The sequence below is a fragment of the Marasmius oreades genome, chromosome 5, assembly GCF_018924745.1.
Source record: "Marasmius oreades isolate 03SP1 chromosome 5, whole genome shotgun sequence".
Taxonomy (NCBI): Eukaryota; Fungi; Basidiomycota; class Agaricomycetes; order Agaricales; family Marasmiaceae; genus Marasmius; species Marasmius oreades.
This window is the reverse complement of record NC_057327.1, coordinates 3,070,469-3,094,111: the sequence shown is the minus strand read 5'-3', so window position 1 is coordinate 3,094,111 and position 23,643 is coordinate 3,070,469. Positions and strand designations below refer to the sequence as shown.

The 23,643-nt window shown below is 43.2% G+C and overlaps 1 protein-coding gene and 1 non-coding gene across 2 annotated transcripts; one reads left to right on the top strand and one right to left on the bottom strand.

The window, feature by feature from the left end:
* The first annotated feature begins 13,145 nt into the window (after positions 1 to 13,145).
* E1B28_009166 lies at positions 13,146 to 13,219 on the top strand. The gene has a single exon. It is a non-coding gene; the product is annotated as a tRNA-Gly (tRNA).
* Positions 13,220 to 16,156: 2,937 nt separating this feature from the next.
* Positions 16,157 to 18,684, bottom strand: E1B28_009165 (uncharacterized protein). Its single transcript, XM_043154033.1, has 12 exons — positions 18,453 to 18,684; positions 18,231 to 18,393; positions 17,809 to 18,168; positions 17,743 to 17,761; positions 17,445 to 17,682; positions 17,357 to 17,389; positions 17,282 to 17,303; positions 17,145 to 17,223; positions 16,936 to 17,088; positions 16,801 to 16,879; positions 16,628 to 16,742; positions 16,157 to 16,576 (listed from the first exon to the last, which is right to left on the bottom strand). Exons 3-12 carry the CDS (start codon positions 17,878 to 17,880, stop codon positions 16,343 to 16,345), a joined length of 1,044 nt encoding a protein of 347 aa, XP_043009321.1. The 5' UTR covers positions 17,881 to 18,168; positions 18,231 to 18,393; positions 18,453 to 18,684; the 3' UTR covers positions 16,157 to 16,342.
* Between the last annotated feature and the right edge of the window lie 4,959 nt (positions 18,685 to 23,643).

The window sequence follows — 23,643 nt, the reverse complement described above, 5'->3', positions numbered from 1 at the left end:
CGGATACATGAGCTGCTTTTATACTACTTCTACACTAGCTTTGTAATCCTATCTCTACTTGTTTTATCTCTAAAAATAATGCACCGTAGCTACGAATCCATGTGGAAGCTTATCGCTAGGGACTGCTACATGTGCAGAATCTTGTCTATGGAGCTTTTCCGTATTTGAATCATATGTTTTGGACCAATCTGGACCGATCTTCATTTTTGTTTCAGCATGTAGAATGGACCTACATAGGCGTACCATATGGTATTTCCTGCCTACAGACCTTATCCTGCATTTCGATGTTATCAAATCATATGGACTTTGTGTGTCCAAGTAGTTCCAGCATATGGATCCAGAGTTCCGAATAGCCATAGCACATGAACAGCGTGGACTCCGAGATCCGTTGTTCATTCCTGCCTGGTTCCTAGGTACTCTATCTGTGATCTGGGATCTGTATCATGTCTTTTTGTCTTTTTCCTCAGATCGGGACTCGATCTACGGTCATATCACATTTCTCCTAGTCTGTGTGGTCCTATGTCCGATTTCTTGTCAACTAAATCCCCCGTAGAAGTAGGTACTCCTAGTATGAAGGTCTTTTGACTCCATTAAGTTCTGCTACAAACGGTTCTGTGAAGACTACAAGTCTTCTAATAGTACAATCCCTTGATATGCCAGTGCATAGTAGAATGTAGAGAGTAGAACTCGGTGAATTACCACTTAAGTCCTCTGCTCATAGTATTCTACAGGTTTTGAACGGTCATACAGTTTTCTAACACGATCTACGGCTCTCTCTAACTGGTCTAGCTGTGCCGACGGCACATCCTACTAGCAGCACTAGCTTTAACTAGCAATTCGGGCTCACTCTAGTTCTTAATACGATAAATATCGCTCTGTAGCACTGTTTTAAAGTGCAAAAAGAACCTTGTAGCATAGTCAACTAAGTCGCATTAACGCGTTGCTCCAACCCAATGCTCTGGAAAGACATGAGACGGGGCTGAAGATGTCCAGAGGTCATCTACGGAAACCCCAGCTCGACTTGATGAAGTAGCCTTCCCTTTGCGTGGACCTTTAACTTTCGAAGACGAAGGATCGGAAAGAGGTTCAACCGTACGGGCTTCAGAACCAGAAGCTACGGCAGCTGTCTGGGTTCTAGAGCGAGTACGGTAAGGCTAAAATTGGAGTCAACAGAGTAGATTAGATGCAGAAATGAGAAGACTTACCCGTGGAGACGGAGAATCCTCCTCGGATGAGGTGTCTACGAAAGCAACACTTTTCACAAAGGCCTTTGTAGGCTTTGGTCGCTTAGACTGAGAAGGACCGACCGTAGGCGAGTTGGGAGCCTAGAATACGATAAGAAAAATAAATGAAATGAGTCAACAGAAACAAACCTTTCGTTTTTGAACTGGTTTTGAGGGACCAGCGACCAGAAGCGTAGATGGACCAGCTACGGGTGAACCAATAGCGGGTAAATGATCCTCTTCCAGGGGTGAACCGATGACAAAGTCCTGGGAGCTCGAAGCTACCACAGGAGAAGCTGGAAGAGCAGATCGAGAGAGCTATGGCAAAACTTGAGCGCCCAAAATGAAAGGAAGAGGACAGGAGACTTACCATAGATGGAAGAACCGATCTTGGAGCCTCCGGAAGATAGCATTCAGGAGGCTCTGAATCAAAATCGAATCACTACGCAAAAGTATAAGAAAGAGACCGAAAATGACTAAAGAAAGACTTACACCGAAAAGAGCCATTAGCTGGGTAAACTCAGCCTCCCTATACATCCATTCATCTCCCAGCACCTTCCAGTCGTTGGCGAGGAAAGAGAGGGTGGCCATAAGTTGCAGAGCGGGGGAAATCCACATTTCATCACGGAATTGCACGATTTGGCGATGGAGATCATTCTACGGGGAGGATGAAACCTACGAGTGAGATAGAGAAGAGAAAGACACACCAAAAATGAACTATGGTCGCGAAATTCCGCGAACAATTGCGGCTCTTCCGTCACCTTAGCAATAAGATGATTGTTGAGATCTGCGATCCAATTGTGGACAACGAGGAGGTTGGCCTCCAGAGCGTCGAGAATGATTGGTGAAGGAATGTAAGGTTCTGGCGCTGTGGCCTTGCCTTTGCCTTTGTCTTGTTTTGATGGCATTGGTGATATGATCTACGGCGTCGCATCAGTATGTGACACTGCCAAGAGATAAGAAAAGAAGAAAAACAATCTACGGGCCTCGGAGCAGACTCTGAAACCTCCGTAGATTGTCCCCACTCACCTCGAAGACGTTGGGGACAGTGGCAAAGAAGATATGAAGAGCGGCGGCGAAGAGCGACCATAGAGAAGATGGGAGAAGGGAGGAATGAAAATTTCTGCTAAGTCCAACTGCTGCAGTTTTTATAGCCAAATCCAACATATGAACCAGCACATGACCATAGAACATCACAGAATGTTGTAGAATATTCCAGAGCTACAGAAATTAATGCCTTGAGGCTGTTGAAATCACCTACGGAATGATGAGGCCATAATTAAGAAATGATGGAAGTAATTAATGATGGAACATTGCATTGTAGGAGTTCTGGCGTGGGAAAATCATTTTGATGTCGGAACATTTCCTTTTTGGGAACATTAGCGCTGGTCAGCGTAGAGCTCGGGCTCAAAATTTCTCTAAGTCGGAGACTTGACGGTTGTACACTAGAGTGTACACCGTAGATAAGATTAAGTAGATCTACGGGCCATTTTGAAGGCTTTTAGTAGAACTACCAAATGAAAAAGCCGTAGATCAATTCAAACGATAGAAGATGAAGTTGTGCTCAGTCCATAGATGGACTGGGGACAGTCCTCTTTTGTTTGGGGGAGATAATGCGACTTAGCTGACTATGCTACAAGGTTCTTTTTGCACTTTAAAACAGTGCTACAGAGCGATATTTATCGTATTAAGAACTAGAGTGAGCCCGAATTGCTAGTTAAAGCTAGTGCTGCTAGTAGGATGTGCCGTCAGCACAGCTAGACCAGTTAGAGAGAGCCGTAGATCGTGTTAGAAAACTGTATGACCGTTCAAAACCTGTAGAACACTATGAGCAGAGGACTTAAGTGGTAATTCACCGAGTTCTACTCTCTACATTCTACTATGCACTGGCATATCAAGGGATTGTACTATTAGAAGACTTGTAGTCTTCACAGAACCGTTTGTAGCAGAACTTAACAAAGTCAAAAGACCTTCATACTAGGAGTACCTACTTCTACGGGGGATTTAGTTGACAAGAAATTGGACATTGGACCACACAGACTAGGAGAAATGTGATATGACCGTAGATCGAGTCCCGATCTGAGGAAAAGACAAAAAGACATGATACAGATCCCAGATCGCAGATAGAGTACCTAGGAACCAGGCAGGAATGAACAACGGATCTCGGAGTCCATGCTGTTCATGTGCTATGGCGATTCAGAACTCTGGATCCATATGCTGGAACTACTTGGACACACAAAGTCCATATGATTTGATAACATCGAAATGCAGGATAAGGTCTGTAGGCAGGAAATACCATATGGTACGCCTATGTAGGTCCATTCTACATGCTGAAACAAAAATGAAGATCGGTCCAGATTGGTCCAAAACATATGATTCGAATATGGAAAAGCTCCATAGACAAGATTCTGCACATGTAGCAGTCCCTAGCGATAAGCTTCCACATGGATTCGTAGCTACGATGCATTATTTTTAGAGATAAAACAAGTAGAGATAGGATTACAAACCTAGCGTAGAAGTAGTATAAAAGCAGCTCATGTATCCGTAGATAAAGTAGTACTACCTGTGCGTAGGAAAGTCCTGAGTGGGTTGCCCGTGAGTAACTGCTCTTGACACCAATAGAGAGATTTGCCCTGTCTTTGTGCAGCGATACGATAAGATTTGATTTGAACTATACGAGACCATCGAGGTCGAAACTAGAGAACTATCCATCCATAGGCCGCTGAGGTCTTGATTACTGTTTTGTGATCTGTCGAGGGTCTTAGCGTTCATGTCTGCCGAGGACTTAGTTTTCGTGTCCGTCGAGGGCAATAGTCTCCAATCGTTCGAATTAGTCTTACCGTAGACGAAATTCATAGTCCCACTTAGTCCACTGGACAATAAACAGAGCCCCTACAGACCTTAGAATCCCCGTAGCTGTGGTGTTTTTACACTTGCAGTTACACATTGATTTCACAAGAACTTCATACAATATTGAGACTGTGATCTTGTGCGTAACCTTTGCCAAGCAGTCCACCCTTGCAATCTTTCCTGGTGTGTAGAGTTATTGATAGACTTTACACGGAGGTTTACTAGTTTTTGGGTTGATTTGGTGTTGGTGCTACTCCCGTAGCTCTGATATTAGGTTGACTCTTGAGTGGTATACTTCGCCCATTAGCGATACATCCTGTTTCTTTCCTGACCACAATTCTGCAGGAACGTCATCTGGAAAACGATCGGAGGGCATGAAGTTATTGACATAACAGAAGGAAGATACCATTTCTGCCCACAGCGATGGTGGAAACCCACCATCTTCTAGCATGGTACGTGTTCCCTCAATCACCGTCCTATTCGCCCTTTCTGCAACTCCATTGGCTGATGAAGAATATGGGGTGATGCGTTCTATCAATATGCCATGTTCCCTGCAATATTCGTCCATAAGTCGATTGTCCAGTTTGCCTCCACTGTCAATCCGAATAACCTTCAACTTATTCTCCGTCTGCCATTCTGCCATTCTATGGAACTCCCTGAACGCCGCTAACGTGGTGAGTGCCTCCTTATTTGCAAGGAAATATGGTACCCTATATGATGATCTGCCATCCATGCAAATCAATAACCAAGATTTCTTCCCAATACTCTGCGTTCGTGCAGGACCCCATAAGTCCATATGAACTCGTTCAAGGACTTTCATTTCATGTGTTACTTTCAAATCAAAGGGTCGTCTCGTTGCCTTTCTGTACAGGCAATCTTTGCACATTCCAATAACTTGCTTCGACGTTATGTGCAGTCCATCTACCAGATTCCTCGACGCAAGACGCAAGATTCTTCGAATACCATTATGAACCCATCTTCGATGCCAAGTCATGATTCCGACAGGTCTGTCAAGTGATCTCGAGTAGCTGATTACCACTCCGTCAGCTGTCGGTCCAAGTTCGTACATTTTACCCTTGATTTCCGCTGATACTACGACTTCATCACTACCTGGAGGACATATAGTTATCCTTCCGCCCCCCCATGACCCATGATACCCTGTCAAGTCAAGTGAAGACATGGATAAAAGGTTGTTATTGAATGTTGGAGTATGTCAGACATCTGCTAATTGAAGCTGGTGACTAGGATTTTTCGTCCTGATGGACACTTTCCCTATCCCCGGGATAGGGAACTCCCCTGATGGTCCAGATTGAGCCGTCTGTCCACGGGCGTCAGTCTTCTGGTATACTTGGAATGCTCCCTTGTCTTTCCAACAGTGGTCCGACGCTCCTGATTCCAAAAACGTCCAAGTCGAAGTAGCCGAATTTATTGTGGTACGATCATAGGACAGGTGGCAGGATGAACATGAAGCCTTGTTTACTACCGGTATGTCTATATCAATTCCATCTACTCCTGACTCATTAAACCTCTCATCTAGAAGGGCAGGGTGTATGAAGTCTCCCCTAGGGTCATAGGTGTCAGGAGGGGGGATTGTGATGTGAGGTTTCGACATACCGCTAATGGGCGAAGTATACCACTCAAGAGTCAACCTAATATCAGAGCTACAGGAGTAGCACCAACACCAAATCAACCCAAAAACTAGTAAACCTCCGTGTAAAGTCTATCAATAACTCTACACACCAGGAAAGATTGCAAGGGTGGACTGCTTGGCAAAGGTTATGCACAAGATCACAGTCTCAATATTGTATGAAGTTCTTGTGAAATCAATGTGTAACTGCAAGTGTAAAAACACCACAGCTACGGGGATTCTAAGGTCTGTAGGGGCTCTGTTTATTGTCCAGTGGACTAAGTGGGACTATGAATTTCGTCTACGGTAAGACTAATTCGAACAATTGGAGACTATTGCCCTCGACGGACACGAAAACTAAGTCCTCGGCAGACATGAACGCTAAGACCCTCGATAGATCACAAAACAGTAATCAAGACCTCAGCGGCCTATGGATGGATAGTTCTCTAGTTTCGACCTCGATGGTCTCGTATAGTTCAAATCAAATCTTATCGTTTCACTGCACAAAGACAGGGCAAATCTCTCTATTGGTGTCAAGAGCAGTTACTCATGGGCAACCCACTCAGGACTTTCCTACGCACGGGTAGTACTTTTTTATCTATGGATACATGAGCTGCTTTTATACTACTTCTACGCTAGGTTTGTAATCCTATCTCTACTTGTTTCATCTCTAAAAATAATGCACCGTAGCTACGAATCCATGTGGAATCTTATTGCTAGGGGCTGCTACATGTGCAGAATCTTGTCTACGGAGCTTTTCCGTATTTGAATCATATGTTTTGGACCAATCTGGACCGTTCTTCATTCTTGTTTCAGCATGTAGAATGGACCTACATAGGCGTACCATATGGTATTTCCTGCCTACAGACCTTATCCTGCATTTCGATGTTATCAAATCATATGGACTTTGTGTGTCCAAGTAGTTCCAGCATATGGATCCAGAGTTCTGAATCGCCATAGTACATGAACAGCGCGGACTCCGAGATCCGTTGTTCATTTCTGCCTGGTTCCTAGGTACTCTATCTGTGATCTGGGATCTGTATCATGTCTTTTTGTCTTTTCCTCAGATCGGGACTTGATCTACGGTCATATCAAATTTCTCCTAGTCTGCGTGGTCCTATGTCCGATTTCTTGTCAACTAAATCCCCTGTAGAAGTAGGTTCTCCTAGTATGAAGGTCTTTTGACTCCATTAAGTTCTGCTATGAACGGTTCTGTGAAGACTACAAGTCTTCTAATAGTACAATCCCTTGATATGCCAGTGCATAATAGAATGTAGAGAGTAGAACTCGGTGAATTACCACTTAAGTCCTCTGCTCATAGTGTTCTACAGGTTTTGAACGGTCATACAGTTTTCTAACACGATCTACGGCTCTCTCCAACTGGTCTAGCTGCACCTACGGCACATTCTACTAGCGGCACTAGCTTTAACTAGCAATTCGGGCTCACTCTAGTCCTTAATACGATAAATATCGCTCTGTAGCACTGTTTAAAGTGCAAAAAGAACCTTGTAGCATAGTCAACTAAGTCGCATTATCGCACCTAAGACCAATTGGATGTGATGCTTGGGCGAAACTACCGCAGAGGCACCGTGACGGGAAGTTGGCAAAACAAGCAATAAAAGGTATTATGTTGGGATACATGGGAAGGAGGGGATATCGATTATGGATACCGGAGACGAGGAGTATCTTGGAGTCTAGGGATGTTCGGTTTGAGGAAGGAACACCGCATCGGACTTTACCGGTACCGGATCAACCAAAGGAAGCGGATGATTACGACATCGGTATTCCCGATCAAATCCCAGTTGATAATCAAATTCCTGTACTGCTACCACTGTCGACTGCACCAGAACAACCCGAACAAGCATCTCCCGTATCCCCAGGTGACATAGCACCCCAACTCATTCCTCAGCGAAGGTCCGATCGACAACGACAACCATCGAGAGCCCAGTTAGACTTACTTGAGTCTCAGGAAATTGAGACCGAAGCTCGAAAACAGCAGTTAGACTGGGCGACAGATTCAGAAAAACCTCGCGATCCTGTCCCAGATAGAGTACACTCGCTTATCGTCAACAGTCCATGGGCCTTTGCAGCAGTGGACAACGAACATTGGGTCCCAAGAAATTATTGGGAAGCAATGAAACGTCCAGACCTGTGGGTACCGCCGATGAAGGCAGAATACGAGATGCTGATTGAGAAAGGTTGTTGGGAGTTGATGGAACTGCCCAAGGATGTGAAACTGGTTGGGGGCAGATGGGTGTATGTGACAAAGTGGAACTCGAAAGGGGAAGTTGTGAGAAGGAAGGCGAGATATGTCGCTCAAGGATTCACTCAAGTCTTTGGAGTTGACTATGACAAGACATATGGAGCAGTAGTCAGGATGGAGTCGGTACGAATGACGATCGCACTGATTGTCACCCTGGGCCTCCAGATTTTCCAGATCGACTTCAAAGGGGCATACCTGAACAGCCCAATAGAGCATGATGTCTACATGTGACAACCTGAAGGGTTCGGGGTAGCAGGAAAGGAGGGTCTTGTCTGCAAGCTAAAGAAGACATTATATGGCACTAAATAGGGAGTGTATAACTGGTACAAGACACTGTCAGCGACGTACAACGGCTTAAACTACTATCAATCACGCGCTGATCCTTGCGTTCGAGTTCGGAACGTTGATGGAGAATATACGTTGACAAACACATACACAGATGATGTTTTTGGAGGATCTACAACAGTTTCAGGCAAGGAGAAGGCAAAGAAAGAGTTAGGTGAACGCTGGGAGATGAGTGACATGAATACTGGAATACTGCTGGGTGTCGCAGTTGAGCAAGACAAAGCAGATGGTAGTATCACTCTATCTCAGGCAACATACTTTGAACGGATGTTGCGTCACTTCAAACTATGGGACAACAAACCTCAAGTCACCCCTCTGCCTCCCAACATCTCGTTGGTAGATTCATCCAATCCATTACCGGAGGAAGAGAGGCGATTTATGAGCAATAAGCCATATAGGGAATTGCTGGGTTCGATTCAGTGGGGGCAGATTTGCAGCCGCCCCGATTTATCTTTTGCAGTGAACTTATTAGCTCGCTTTCAGGTAAACCCAGGGAAAACGCATTGGGAAACGTTGGTTCACGTTGCGGAATACATCAGGGGTACCCTAAACTACAACATACGCTATCGAAGGGGTATAGGTTTGGATCCAATTGGTTGGGTTGACGCTGATTGGGGAGGGTGCAAGAGTACGAGAAAGTCAACATCAGGGCACGTTTTCTTTATGGCAGGTGCACCTGTTTCTTGGAGTTCGAAGTGCCAAGCGTCGGTGGCGCTATCGACAGTTGAATCAGAGTACATTGTGTTGGCGAGGGCGAGTCAGCAGGCAGTCTGGATGGTATCGTGGTTAACTGAAGTGGGAATCAAGATCTCGTGTCCCGTTGGTTTACATGGAGACAATGAAGGTTCTCAAAGTTTAACGGAAAATTCGAAACACCATGGACTCGTTAAACACATCGACTTATGCCACCATCATATCAGGGAGAAGGTAGCAAAAGAGCAGGTCGCCATCATGGACGTCAACACTGGCGACAACGTCGCGGACATTTTGACAAAAGCTTTGTCTGGACCACTACACCGAAAGTTTGTCTCAATTCTTGGGCTCGACGCTGCGAAGTAGGGGGGGTGTTAAGGAAAGTACTTCACATGTCGACCCCTTTTTAGTTTCTCTCTCCTATTATTATTTGTCTCCGGTTTCTATTTACTGGCTGTTATTTCATCATGGACTTTCACATATATATATTTACATATTGTATGGATCTCCCCTCAGTTGTCGTTCGATACGCACTGAGTTTACTTTAACATATATTGTACTTATATCTTTGTTAGGAGTCGTGCACATTCACGGACTTGCTATGACTATCAGGACAAAATGGGAATTAGAGGCAAAATGTATCTAGTTAGAGTATCTACTTGTACAGTAGGTTGGTCAATATTAATGGTGATCTTTTGCAAAGCAAAGGTGATTGAATGGTGTCTTTGAAGAGGCTTGATGATTGTAACAAGGTTATGAGGTTGTAATTGAGGTTGTTCACACAGTGAGTGGGCTTGTAAGGTTGAATATTGTATATTCAGTAGTAAAAATAAGAAGTAAGAGTTCAGAAGATAGGTAACTTGGGGGGGAAAGGGTACAAAAAATATCTAGGTTGAGGTTTCGAGAAGAAACCTCAAAGTTTATATAGTCTATGATGTATGTACTTATTTATATACTTATTTAACGAACATGGACTATTGTATATATTTCGAGATGAGGTGTACATTCAGCATGGAGTTCTCAGGGAATTTAATAAAGGGTCCCTGGGGAATGGGGCCTTCTTGGAAAGGGGTACTTGGGGTACTTGGAAAGGGGTACTCAGTGAGGCTGTACAACTGTGTGTATGGCCGAATTGGGTAGGGATTGCTGGTAAAAATTATTAGGGGGGCTGACATGCTTCAGTGGAACAGAAAAGTACACAGATCGTAACAATCTTATATTGAAACTTGTTTATTATTATTAGAAGTATGTATTGTATTCATATTTGTTTATTACTATTACAGGTATTATGTACATATATCTCAAGTTTGCTTTCATAAGTCAACTATGTATATATCTATATAGCAAATAACTACATTGTATAATTTGTTTATCATAAGAGGGGACTTTTACTTACAACTTCTTGAAGGGTGAAACTGCACTATATGCTAACTGTTATGATGGTGTTACACTTGTGGGTAGCTGAGTGGCTGTCCGAACTGTACTGGTACAAGAAATGATGTAATTTGGCAGTAGCTGTCTGACCTGTACTGGTACAAGAAATGACATAATTTTTCCTAACTTGGCAGTGGCTATCCAAACTGTACGGGGACAGAAATTTGTTGTTGCATTGCTATACAGCATGTCTAGGCTCAGTTTTTTACATGAAGGTTAATCTGTAGGTCAACCCATGTAAACCTGACATCTATCTAACTGGGCCCAACAAGATGCAGTGCCTAGCACATTGTGCCAAAAGTGCAGCACTCCAGCCTCAGATCCAGCACACTGGCTTGGAAATCAATTTCTGACTGTGCTGTACCTTAGCCGAGTGTGCTGCAAATCGGGCCAGTGTGCTGTATTTTTTTTGTAAATTTTCAGGGACAAAAATTATGTAAATATATTCAAAAAAAATTTTATGTTAGTGTGATAACTCGGGAGACCTTGGGGAACTCAGGGATGGAAGTTGAAAAATAAAAATAACATACTGGCATGACAACATGACATGTTTTTGTTGATTGTCATTCAACAAAGAATTTTTCAGCACCTTTTATGCTCTGTCCGCTTTTTTGTACTCTCTCTCTAAAGAAAAATCTAAGTAGAGAGTATTTACAATAGTATTTTACCATACCTAATTAATATAGACAATAAAAGCACTATTTACTGTGGAAGGGAGGAGGGACTGAGGGCAGAACAACATCAGCAATGGAAGTCGGGAGGAAAGGGCAAATGCTGTGCTGTTGGGTCCCATGGCTGCCGATATTCCCAGTGTGCCTTGGGATGAACCAACCATGTGACTATTTTCCACGCTCTAAGATGACATGGACAGAGCGTGGAAAATAGTCACATGGTTGGTTCATCCCAAGGCACACTGGGAATATCGGCAGCCGCAGGACCCAACAGCACAGCATTTGCCCTTTCCTCCCAACTTCCATTGCTGATGTTGTTCTGCCCTCAGTCCCTCCTCCCTTCCACAGTAAATAGTTCTTTTATTGTCTATATTAATTAGGTATGGTAAATACTATTGTAAATACTCTCTACTTAGGTTTTCTTAGAGGGAGAGCACAAAAAAAGCGGACAGAGCATAAAAGGTGCCAAAAATAGTTTGTTGAATGACAATCAACAAAAACATGTGATGTTGTCATGTGGGTACATTATTTCTCAATTTCTGTCCCTGAGTTCCCCAAGTCCCCTGGGCTTATCACACTAACATAAATTTTTTTTGAATATATTTCAATTTTTGTTCCTGAAAATTTACAAAAAAATTACAGCACACTGGACCTGATTTGTGGCACACTCGGCTAAGGTACAGCACATGTCTGAGGCTGGAGTGCTGCACTTTCGGCACAGTGTGCTAGGCGCTGCATCTCGTTTTGTGTGGTGGTCTGCTGCATCTTGTATAGCCCCAAAGGAAATTACTAGTACTGGGTTCGCTGATCAACTGTAATCTATGAGTGTTAGTCAGATGGTGGATGATAAAATCTCACTGTATGGCCTGTTCATCTCTTTCCATTGACCATACAAAAATTCCCTCAGATGCAGTGCGTCCGGATCCCTACATGCGGTGAGCACATAAATAGGGCGGTTACATCTGTCGTGACCTCAGACTCATACCTGCCAGTGGGCCTTCCCACATACACCATGTAATTACTTGGAAATCCCAGCAGTTTGCAGTAGTGAGCGCTTGAGCCAGTACAGTTTTTAGATGACATTGTTCTTCTCAACAAAGGCAACCTGGGTTTCCTTGGTGCATCCTTTGAGGTGGAAATATCTAGAGTGGTGACGTGGACCAGATTTCTTGCCTGAAGATGATCAAGGAAGGATCGAGTCGTTATAATCATGAATGAGGCCTCAATAGAGAAGCTTTCTCTAGGACTTTATAATGGTGGAGGACAAAATAATGTTGTACCATTTCAGTGTGTTGTGGCAGGATCTAGCGGTTTGCTGGTAAAAAGGGATGCAAGAGCTACTGGTCAGAAATCTGACAGAGAAGTGGAAGAAGAATGAAGAAGATCCTGAAGTTGACACAAGGCAAGAGGTGAATCATAACAAAGGAAAGGCGCTGCAGAACATGAGGATGATGGTGGAGATCACAGAGATCAGCAATAATGGAATGGAATATGAGGCTCGGAGTCATCATTGAGGCTCAATGTAGTAGATAGGGCTCTTAATTCGAAGTTTTTGCTCAGCTCAGAGTGGGATCAGAGAGGGAAGGGAAGAAAGGGGGCTTGGATTCCTGTATGACATTGACAAATTGTCAGGAGGGTGAACTGCCTATGCATATGCCAGGCCTCGAGCCCTGATGCTGAGGATAGCATACGCCTAAAACAACTCAACACCCACATAGGGCATACTCTGAGGGGTACCAAACCCCGGTACTCTGACCTACTACGAGATCATACTCCAGACTAATGCTGGCAGACCATTCTATGGGCCTATCGGCAATAGAGGATGACAAGAGCTGGCAACCAAGGAGAATGAATAATGATGATGTCCGGTATCGTGAATATCCGTGACCCATTGATGCGCCTACTAATGGGGTAGCCACAAATAAGCTCCTAATATAGCAATGTTGGGTATCCACTGCACTCTATGGAATATGGTCTGTAGGGTCTTGAGTCAGTGGGCCACTTGTATAAAGTGTAGAACCGCTTTAGTATAAGTACATGGCACTATAGCTCAGTGGTCGAGAGCACCTTAGGACCAATGAGAAGGTCTGGGGTTCAAATTCCCATAGAGCCACTTTTGAAAAACTGTTAGTTCAGTGAACAGGCATCTTACCATGTGGTGAACTGTATGATGAACTGTACTCCTATAATGAGAGTAGACCTTCAGCGATGAGAGCATCCTACAATGAGGACTATATCCTCACAAGCTGGTATTCCAATGACAACGAGAGCATATGATAGATGGTACCCAACGTACACCAATATAGTGTACTACATACCTAATCCATGTGTACCCCATCCTGTACTCTAACATGGGAGAAGGGACTCTAGGACGAGTCCAGACCACAATTAGATGGTGAGTCTCCTAATAAAGGCGACCTGGACGATGTAGAGCGACAGAATGAATGGGGCAGAAGCGAAAGGTGAGGATAGGAAAGGATAAAGGAGGACCAAGGATAAAGGGGATCAAATTCTAGGGAAGTATCTACCACTAAGTACTCCTTATATACCTATCTAATAGAAAGGGTTGTACTCCTATACCAATGACCCCTTCTCTAAGATTAGGAGTACTCTCCTATGAATCGACCCATTTCACATGATATTTCCCTTGATCATATGCCGAGTCCAACCACAGTTGACCGTATAGGCAGAAAAGTCGGTGGTAGGTACTACTCCTGGTTCAGTTCATGACACAGATTTTATGAAAGGACTCTGGGTTTGAGCGTGCAATGAAAAGAAGTAAGTAAAAAAAACTAGGTTAAAAAAAGTATATCTACTTGGTTCCCTGATAAGATAACAGAGAGGCTAGACCTTCGACCCACAACATCACCAAGCCAGTTCCACCTCAGTCCATGCTGCTAAATCTTCACTTTGGGGTGGACGAGGTCCCAACGCAGTGCAAGGCTATTTACCACCAGGTGGACAAGGCCTCACGGGAGTGGACTGGTAGGAGGGGAAAAGGAATGGGAATGAAGTAGATCAAAGGCTCACTGTAAAGTAAGAATTTGAAGATAAGACTGATAGCAAGAATACACTGTAAGAAAAGTGCAGCTGCATTCAAAATGAAAGGTAAATAAGGTTTTTGTTATAAAGGGATTGACAATAGAGAAAAGCACAAGAAGTTAAGTAAAAAGGAAAAACTCATCAGTGTACATCAGCAAACCTGTTCATGTTGTATGTAGACTATCTAGCGTGCATAGCAGATTAGAAAGTGGCCCCTTTATATAGCGTTAATTAGCCCGCAGCATAAGTTATGTAACACTATATAGTACTCACACAATGGTACATAGCACGCCATAGCTGGCCATAACCAGGGGCTATAGCTATTATGTAGACTAGATAGACTACTGATCTCCTGAACCAATATGATAGTATTGTGTATCTGTATTTAATGTGCATTCATCAGGCAGCTTGCCCCAGGCAATAAATCAAAAGAAACTGGATATTATTCACAAGTTATGTATAGTATGATAGTGTCGGGAAATAAGAAACCTGCGCCGTCGAGTGTTGAGCCCAACGACTGCAATGTCCATGCAAGTTCTGTGGCACCAACTGGTCCCCATTCACCAGGCTCATTCCCATTATCCATTTCAGGACCTGACTCCAGCTCATCCACTTCACTATCTGTTTCGCCCGTTCTTTCCTGCATTTCCGTAGCTGCATGCTTAACTAAACTGTTGGAGCGAGTCTGGACATTGGGGGATTTAGACACCCAGGAGAAGGCCGTGCTTTGAAAAAGAAAGTATAAGCCTTAGAGAACAACCTTGATTCCAGTCAAGACTTACACCAGTCAGCTCCCAGTGTGGCTTTGAAAGTTCCAGGTCCAGATTTGCCGGCCTTTGTTTGTCGAGCCTGCCACAAAAAAAGGAAATAAGAGAGTTGGGGAGAGAAGGAAGTTTGGAGTGCAAGTGGTAGTAATGAAGGAAGGGGAAAAAGTGGAAGACAGGGAAGTAAAACGTATGATAATAATATATATAGCTACAACACGTCACAATGCATACCCTGTCCCTCAGATAAATCGGTGATCTCAGCGGTGACTCGAGGATTCTTCAAGTCAAATGTCGCAGATTATGGACATTGGATAATGTACTTGGTCAGGCATCCTGGTTTTTTCACAACCCTTACCTACAGCCCCGAGACTACTTACTTCTTCAGTTTTGGCTGTCTTTGTATACCATTCGTTATGCAGGAAGGATGAGGGAAAAGCCTGAGGTTAATGATGGAGAAGGTTTAGAAGTTTGTAAGTAGAGTCTTGATGTATAACATTAACTATATAATTGACAATTTTCTTCACAGCAGCCATAACTTACATAGCAACGAGCATGAACTATGTAGTGCTATGTAGCGCTAACCCGGTGCTATGGGGCATATGAGTACTACATGTAGCCTTGGTGGCGGTTACATAGTCGAAAACAGGTTTGCTGATGTAAGGAATCTACGAAAGAGCCGGGGGGCTCTACCACAGTGTCTTGTTCACCCTGAAACTCATCGTCTAGTATCATCGATCTCTCGCAATCCACTCTCGTCGCTCGATTCGCTCAGCGCTCAACCTCTCTAAAAATTGCAAAGATAGTCTTTAGTGGAGATGCATTTGGTCCATCATAGAAGGGAGCGTTCTGAGAGGGGATTATATTGTGCCCGTTCTGAACCATCTCATGGTCGACGTTGCATGCTATGGGAATCACGGTCAGGACCGCTTATATTCTCATAGAAAGCAAAGAACAATTCCGTGGGACCGTGCTCAGATTTCGACTTTGGAGGAGATCGACTGGTAGGAAATTCATATGCAGATTGTCAGATTGTCCAGAGCTTCAAAGAGGGAAAAGCATCTCAAAGGTAACCAGGTTTACAATCCCCGCCAAATCCTCACGAGGGAATAACCGTTCCTTAATGATTCATGATCAAGAGTGGCCGGCGATTCTGAACATCGACATTCGGATTAAGCGACTAGGATCGTCGGCTGTAGCGTCTGTCTACGAACGACTAATTCCAATTTCCATGATTGCACTCCGGTTGATGAGCTGGCCAATGGCCATAGTGGGGGATGATCGATGAGGGGGAAGTCTTCAACTGAAGTCGTATGAAGACTAGGATATTATTTTCGAATACCCAATAGACCTATAATTTAATTGTGAAGTACACGAAGCGATTCAAGTCAGTTGGGGGGAGACGGTGACGTGCGCATTCACGCGGGAGGTCATACCGCATGCACCGCTTGAGGTGCTCTGAGAAGAGTCTTGGTGTGATTGGCCTCGACCACGGAGGTATGACGACCAACGGTAGCTGAAAGACGTGAAAGGTGCAATGACCTTTCGGCTGGTTGGATTGAAGTCATAAATTGGCTGGATCGGGGTGGCTGAGTCACAGTGTCACCATCTGGGGTACTAATGCCGAGACGTTTGCGGATGACGATCAAAGTGGGTGTAATGCCCTGTTGAAACTGTCACTGATAGAAGGGAGCTAGACCATACAAAGCACCTACGGCAGCTAAGACAATCAGAGGATAGGTGTCAATGGGAAGTTGATCTCCAGGAAATGCGTTTGTGAAGCTCAAATGTACGATCATTGCGAGGGGATAAAGCGTCCCAGATTCAAGGCTATTGAGAGAATAGTGCGTCAGTGTCGGGGGACGGTTGGAACTAGAAACGATCGGACATTATCTTGTTCATAGTTGTCACAACATAGTAAGTCCTCGACGGTCCAACACATCGAGTGATCCACCATATTCGCCCAGCTATAAAGGAGATTGACACATGAGAAAAGTCACGCACCACAATTCGAGCTGCTCACCGGTTGATAGGGTCAACATCAAGTTGAAGACTGCACTCGTAATAAAACCTACAGCTTCAAGTTCAGCGCCAATTCCAGTTAAGGCCGTGTTAGATTCAATCCTTGAATCCCTGAAACCGATGATCTGCACGATCGCTCCGGTGCTAGATATCACTGGAAGCAGCCTCCAGGTCAAGGTTTGTTTATATGAGGAAAAAAACTGTCCTCACGATTTACAACAAACGAGGCAACAATCATCGGTACGAGGATTCGTTTTTTAGATCCCCAAACAACGTAGCATCTATGTATCTATTCCTCAGCATTAGTGTATATAATCTTCCCCAGCGTTAACAATTGAAGTACTTACAAGAATGAAATCCGCAGCTACACTGTCATAGCAAATTCGTCAGGTGGAATATGTGTAACTGTGAGAGGACCTTACTTTGCAATGATAGGTAGGATAGAACCGAATGCGCTAAGCAGTGTCTGTGAGCACTGAGGATGATCCAAGAATGAGGCAATCAACTTACTATATAGCATTTTTGAGCGTGTCGTGACTGGCAAAATTGTAAAGAGGCCCGAACTCCCGGGCCTTTGCGGACGTGAATTCCACAAGAGATTCGTGAAGAACTTTCGTGATCTCTACAGCCACCATGCCCGTTGACGTCGCGAAAAGAGTAACTGTCGACCAAACATAGACGGATCGACGTGACCCTCCACCATGGCGAAGTAGCTGTATGCAATGAGAAAAGAGTGCGATATAAAAGCCTGATCGAAAGGGTGAGCCGCGTTCGTACTAAGGCGGGGAAAGGAGATCCGGATTCGCACCATATACAATACACATAACCTATTGCCCCGCGTCAGCATCGTAATGAAATGACAAGCTAGACTTACCGTAACCGTCACGATGGGGTATATTATCACGTGTTCAGCGCTTAGCAATGGAAATGAGTCGATTGTCGACATGCGAGCAGAAAATTGAACGGGTATGAGACAAATACGCCTGCTTGCTTTTGTATGAGTCTCCCCAAACTTTAGCTAGCTATTATCAGGTCTCCAACAGCGGCTGCTGCTTCAGAATCACCGGTTGGAGATCGACCGGAATGAGTCCATGAGGCTTGTGGTTGTTTATCTCCTAACAACCAAAAGATTCGTCACATGGAATTAGACGAAGAAAGCGACAAATATCATCCAACAGTGATATCAGTCGAGAAGAGGGCCTCGTACGGTGTATACGTCTCGGAGTGAGTCAGGCTTTATTCAAAAATCATGATCTTCAGAAAGAGAGCCCTTCTCAGTGAAGGCATTAAACGTACCTCGATGGTTTTTGGCCTCGGCAGAGTCGACGGGATGTCAATCACGGATTTGCCCCCCAGAAATATGTCATGAAGCAGCGTGAAAAGGGTCCTTTGCTCTCGTAACCTCAGAAAATATGATATCTATCACCTATCGGACTAGCTCGACTTCATGATCATGAAGCTGAAGTTCAACCGTTCATCCAACAAGGAGCCACCATGAAAGAGGACAAGACCGCTTACGTGGCACTAGTACTTTGACAATGGCCAGTCAGAGGTGGTGGAGGCGGCGGCCATTAGATCTTTTCTGCGAAAGCACCCAGTACAAAATGTGTATCCACCTGTCGAGGTATGGACGCAAAAGAGACATTCAAGAGGATCAACACGCCGTGTGTCACGCGTCAGGCTCGGCATTGCTGTGATGGTGCGTGTGCATACCCGGCTTGTTTCTTTTTTTTTTTTTTTTTTTTTTTTTTTTGTGGAGCGTTGTCAAATGACAGAGGTGAGCAGACGCATAGCTGTCCCCGCTGCCAGCAGCTAGGCCGACCGAAGTCGGAGCTCGTACCTCCCGCTAGGTTGCAAGGGATTGAAACCTTGCAAAAGTTTGGAACCACCTGAGGAAACGCATTTACGCGCGGAGTGTGAGACTCGGGAAAGCATCTCTTCGTCAGCTGAGGCTGTGTAGCACGCAGAGCGGCTTCAGACCTCCTAGCTGACGCGTCCTCGATGTTACCCCATACTCACTAAAACCCCAGTCCCCGCTTGTGGATTCACCGTGCGGAGATTATCTATATGTTCGGATGTTATCCCTTTCCATGTGTTTTTGACTACAAGTTCTGGTAAGGCTCTTTTTCCGTAGTTGTTTTTATTAACCATGAGCTTATCGATCTGTAGGCGATTTTTAATTGCGTATATCCATCTGTTGACGACTTCCGCTTTCGATGGAGATTGTTCGCCGGATAGTACTTTTTGATTTCTTATTTTCCAGATGAGGAAAGCTGACTCTGATATCAGGATTTGGAAGAGACGTGAGTCGCCGACTAAGGTTTTACCCTTATCATTCTTAAGTTTGATCTGGCTGCATGCCAGTATGGTACCCATTTTCGGGGGGATCCACTCGTGTCCCGCTAGTCTCCATACCGTTTCAGTGAGTTTCCAAATATTATTCATTTCGGAGGACTTGCATTTGAGAAATATATGTTTGATTGATTCCGTCTCGCCGCAGGATGCGCAATCTGCTCTGTTTTCAAGGTTGGGCACGGATTTCCAGAATTTTCCGGTACGGTAGCCCCCGTGTAACAATAGGAAAAGGAAATTTCGGATGTTTCTTGAGAGGGTCTTGTTTCTTAGTGAGTCCCAGATTTGCTTATTTGACGGTTCTGTGCCAGTTATTCTTTTGGCTGCCTTTCTAGCTTTCTTTAGGTTTTTTCTTGTTTTTCTTCTGTCCCTTGCTTCTTGGTATTTGAAAGATTCCGATTTTATGGTTTTTATGCCTTGGTATGCGATGGCTTGTGTGATTTTGGAGAGTTTAGCTCCCGTGGATTTTAGAGACGGGGGGTAGTCATGTCGATAAGGTCTGGTTCAGTTTTATCTCTTCCTGTTTCAGCTAATTTATCCGCTCTCTCATTTCCTTCGATTCCAGAATGGCCCTTTACCCATTTGAAAGTTACTTGGGTTTTCCTACCTCTTAATCTTGCGGCTGTGGTTTCTATCATATGGGCGTTTTCAACTCCTATGAAACCTTTATCTTCCCACTTGGATAGGTGTTTGGTGAGTCCGTCAATTGCATATTTGGAGTCCGTATGTATGACTAAGTCACGGGGAGGGATCTTTTCCGCTGCTTCTTTGATCGCTAGTAGTTCGCTGATCTGGTTAGACGGTCTTAACTCAGGGGGAATTTTTATCGATCTAGACAATGTTTCGTCATCGTTCACGAAGATTCCTGCTCCAGCTTCTGCTTTTTCTAGTCCGTTATTTGTGCATGACCCGTCGGTGTATATTGCGGTTGGTTCTTGGCCGTTTGGCGGGTATAGCTCTGTGTCCGGTATGGTCTCATTAGCTTTTCCGTTTGTAAATATTCTGAAGGCATCTGCTAGTGTGCCGTCGGTGGTTATTTTATGGTTGAAAGGTATTTCATCTTCAGTCGTGTTCTGGTTTACGTTCTCATTTTCGTAGTCCTCTGGTAGTTTGCATAGAGGGTTCCATTTTTGAGGGAGCATCAGAGAAAACCTACTTTACTAATTAGTACTAATTAGTAATAATTAGTAATAATCGGTACTAATCCAAAACTAATTTCCATTAATTGATACTAATCACTAATTGACACTAATTGATATTAATTGGTACTAATTGGGCAAAAAGTTATATGAGTTTTTCCATAAGTAATCACCCCAAATGGTAGAGAAAATCATACTTTATATACTAGTAGTAATTAGTAGTAATTAGTAATAATTAGTAATAATTGGTACTAATCCAAAACTAATTTCCATTAATTGATACTAATCACTAATTGACACTAATTGGCACTAATTGGGCAAAAAGTTATATGAGTTTTTCCATAAGTAATCACCCAAAATGGTAGAGAAAATCATACTTTATATACTAATCACTAATTGGGGCAATTGGGGCAAAAGGTTTGCATAGGTTATTACACAGAATTACAGGGGTAAATTAGATTTATATTAGAAGACAGTGTAGTAAGTGTTTCTATCACTGAAGACATTTACAAAGAAAGCAGAACACTGGTCTAAAACAGTACTTGAAGTCCATTCTGATGGTACTACTAGGCCAAACTTGAGATGAAATTACTTATCCTCAGGTCTGCTCTCTGTAGAGTCGGTCACAGACCACAATATTGTCCAATTGCTTACATATTTTGGGAATCTACTCCCCCTATATATTACTAACTACTGGTATAGTATCATTGGTGTGGAAATAATATCTGTATGCAGTGTATTATTTTTCGCTTTTTTAGCATTTTTTGCCTAGGGGGGTCAGCTGTCACTTTCAAGGTCCAAAAATTGGTAGGCAGGCCTTTACATATATCCAGAACATTCCCCCAAACTCCCTGTGATTCAATATTTGATTTGCCTTCTTTATTGAATATCTATTATTTCCAATATTTGGGCATAAAATATTTTCATTTATATTGTCACAGGGAAACATCCTATCATCAATATGATTGTGAATTTGGATTCTGCACACAAAAACACATACTACCACCCATCTCACCCATTTCTATCATCTACCTTACTCAGACAGTGCTGGATTGGTCAGAAATTGAATCACACCAGGGTATCAATTCTGGGAGGGGTGGGAGAGCTCAGCTAACCTCATAGTCAAATTCAGAGGGTCAGGAAACCCTAGAAACCAGCCCAGGATTACACAAAATGGATCAGTTTTCATTGAAATAAATGGATATTATTTCCGATATTTTGGAATAAATTTTATTTATTTATAGTGCAGTAGGGAGACATCCTATCATCAAGCTGATTGGAAATTCGAGTTCAGCACCCAAAAATACATAGTTCTACCCACCTCTAATATTTTTATCATCAACCATGCTTATACAGTGCTGGAATGGTTAAAATTCTGGCCAAACAATGATATCAATTCAGGGAGTGGTGGGAAAAATTAACTAAGGCCAGAATCGGATTCAGAGGGTCAAAGAACCCTAGAAAACATCCCAGATGAACCTGGATTGAATCAGTTCTCATTAAAATACATGATATACACTGTTTTTCAACACAGTACAAGCACTATCTCTTCAAGGAGTGATGGGAACAATTAGATAAGCTCAAAATCGAATTCAGGGGGTAGAAAAACCCTCAAAACCACCCCAGAATCATCTAAATTGACCAGGAACTGATGAAACACAAGTTACCGCTTATATGGGGTACCCGCCGGTGTAACACAATCATAACTGCTAGCACCAGGTTCAATTCCGGTCTAAGGAAAATTATAAGTATAAGCACCGTTACTACTATAACCTTATTGTAACTCTTTAATATGTTATATATATCAGTATATCTATTATATTTGTATGCATAGTGGACTTAGAAAAATTTCGGACTTGAAAAAATTTCGGACAAGTCTAATACTAATAAATGTAAGTAAGTAAAATTAGTTAGGTTCTACTTCAAAATATCATAGTAGAGTATACTATAGTATAGTAATAAAATAGTACACTATGTAGTATACTATAGTAATAAAATAGTACACTATATACAATACAATATGGTGAAATGTCTTTTTCTATTTACCTACTAATGCCTACTAATTAGTACTAATAGAAGTATGTAAAATACAATATGGTGAAATGTCTTTTTTTATTTACCTACTAATGCCCACTAATTCGTACTAATTAGTATTAATTAGTACGAATTAATTTGATAACCTAGCGAATTCATACTAATTAGTACTAATTCATACTAATTGAATTAGTGCCAATTAGTATCGATTATTATTAATTAGTACTAATTCATACTAATTCATACTAATTAATAAATCTGGATTTTCCAGATGGAGTGCTTGTAATAGGGTTTCTGCTCTTTGGTAGCACTTATCGGGGTTTTTGCAGCCGGTGAGTTTCCTTGTTCGTCGGCACCCTTTGCATTGACAGTGTATCGACTTTTTATGTTTACTAGATCTTTTCAACTTGACGAGCTGTTCGGCTTCGCCTACTGTTCTGAGTACGTGCCATACTTTAAGGCATACGTTTGCCTTGATGTTGTTTCTATAGATGGACCTTGACGTTGTGCACTTGGTGTGGTACCATATTGGCATGTCGCGTATTATTTTTCGTGAGAATGCCATACCGTCTAGCGATAGGTTGTATTTCTTGGCCGTGTCAGTCATTTTCTGGAGGTCTTTTGGGAGGTTATTTCTTGCCGGTTTCCAATTTTGTAGGTATGGGTTTAGTCGTAGTTCTGGGTCTACACACTCATCCATTGATCTTATAGCTAGGGCCAATTGTCTGTCTACGAAATGTGCCCACACAGGCCGATCGCCGTTTAGTTTCAGGTATGCTTGGATCCAAGTAATCATTATAGCTTCGTTCCTTGCTGAGATGTCGAGGACCTTCTTCCCCCCTTCGCTCAGGTCAGCATACATCGTTTCTTTGTTGATGGTATGGCTTGTTTTACTACCCCAGATGAATTTGTTGATCCTTTTGTCCAGGAGCTTTTCGATTTCTTCGGGCATACCTTGGACTTTAGTTAGGTATTGGGTCATCCCTGCGATAACCATTTGTACGATCAGTCGTCGTCCTTCCATCATTGGGTGTCCACGTTCCCATCTCTCGAGGGCTCTGTCTATTTTATCTAATGTTTTGGACCATACGCCTGATTGATCAATGTTGTTACCAATCCATCCTCCAAGGATTCGAGCAGCTTCTCCGTCTCTTAGGAGTCGTACATGTTCTTCAAAGGGTGTG

Bases quoted from the DNA above. Each gene is read 5' to 3' on its own strand.
- E1B28_009165 (XM_043154033.1), bottom strand. From the start codon at position 17,880: ATGTCGACAATCGACTCATTTCCATTGCTAAGCGCTGAACACGTGATA. The intron at 17,224-17,281 runs GTAAGTACTTCA...GCTGAGGAATAG, and splicing joins TAGCTGCGGATTTCATTCTT to ATACATAGATGCTACGTTGT. The intron at 16,880-16,935 runs GTGAGCAGCTCG...TCTCCTTTATAG, and splicing joins GATGTTGACCCTATCAACCG to CTGGGCGAATATGGTGGATC.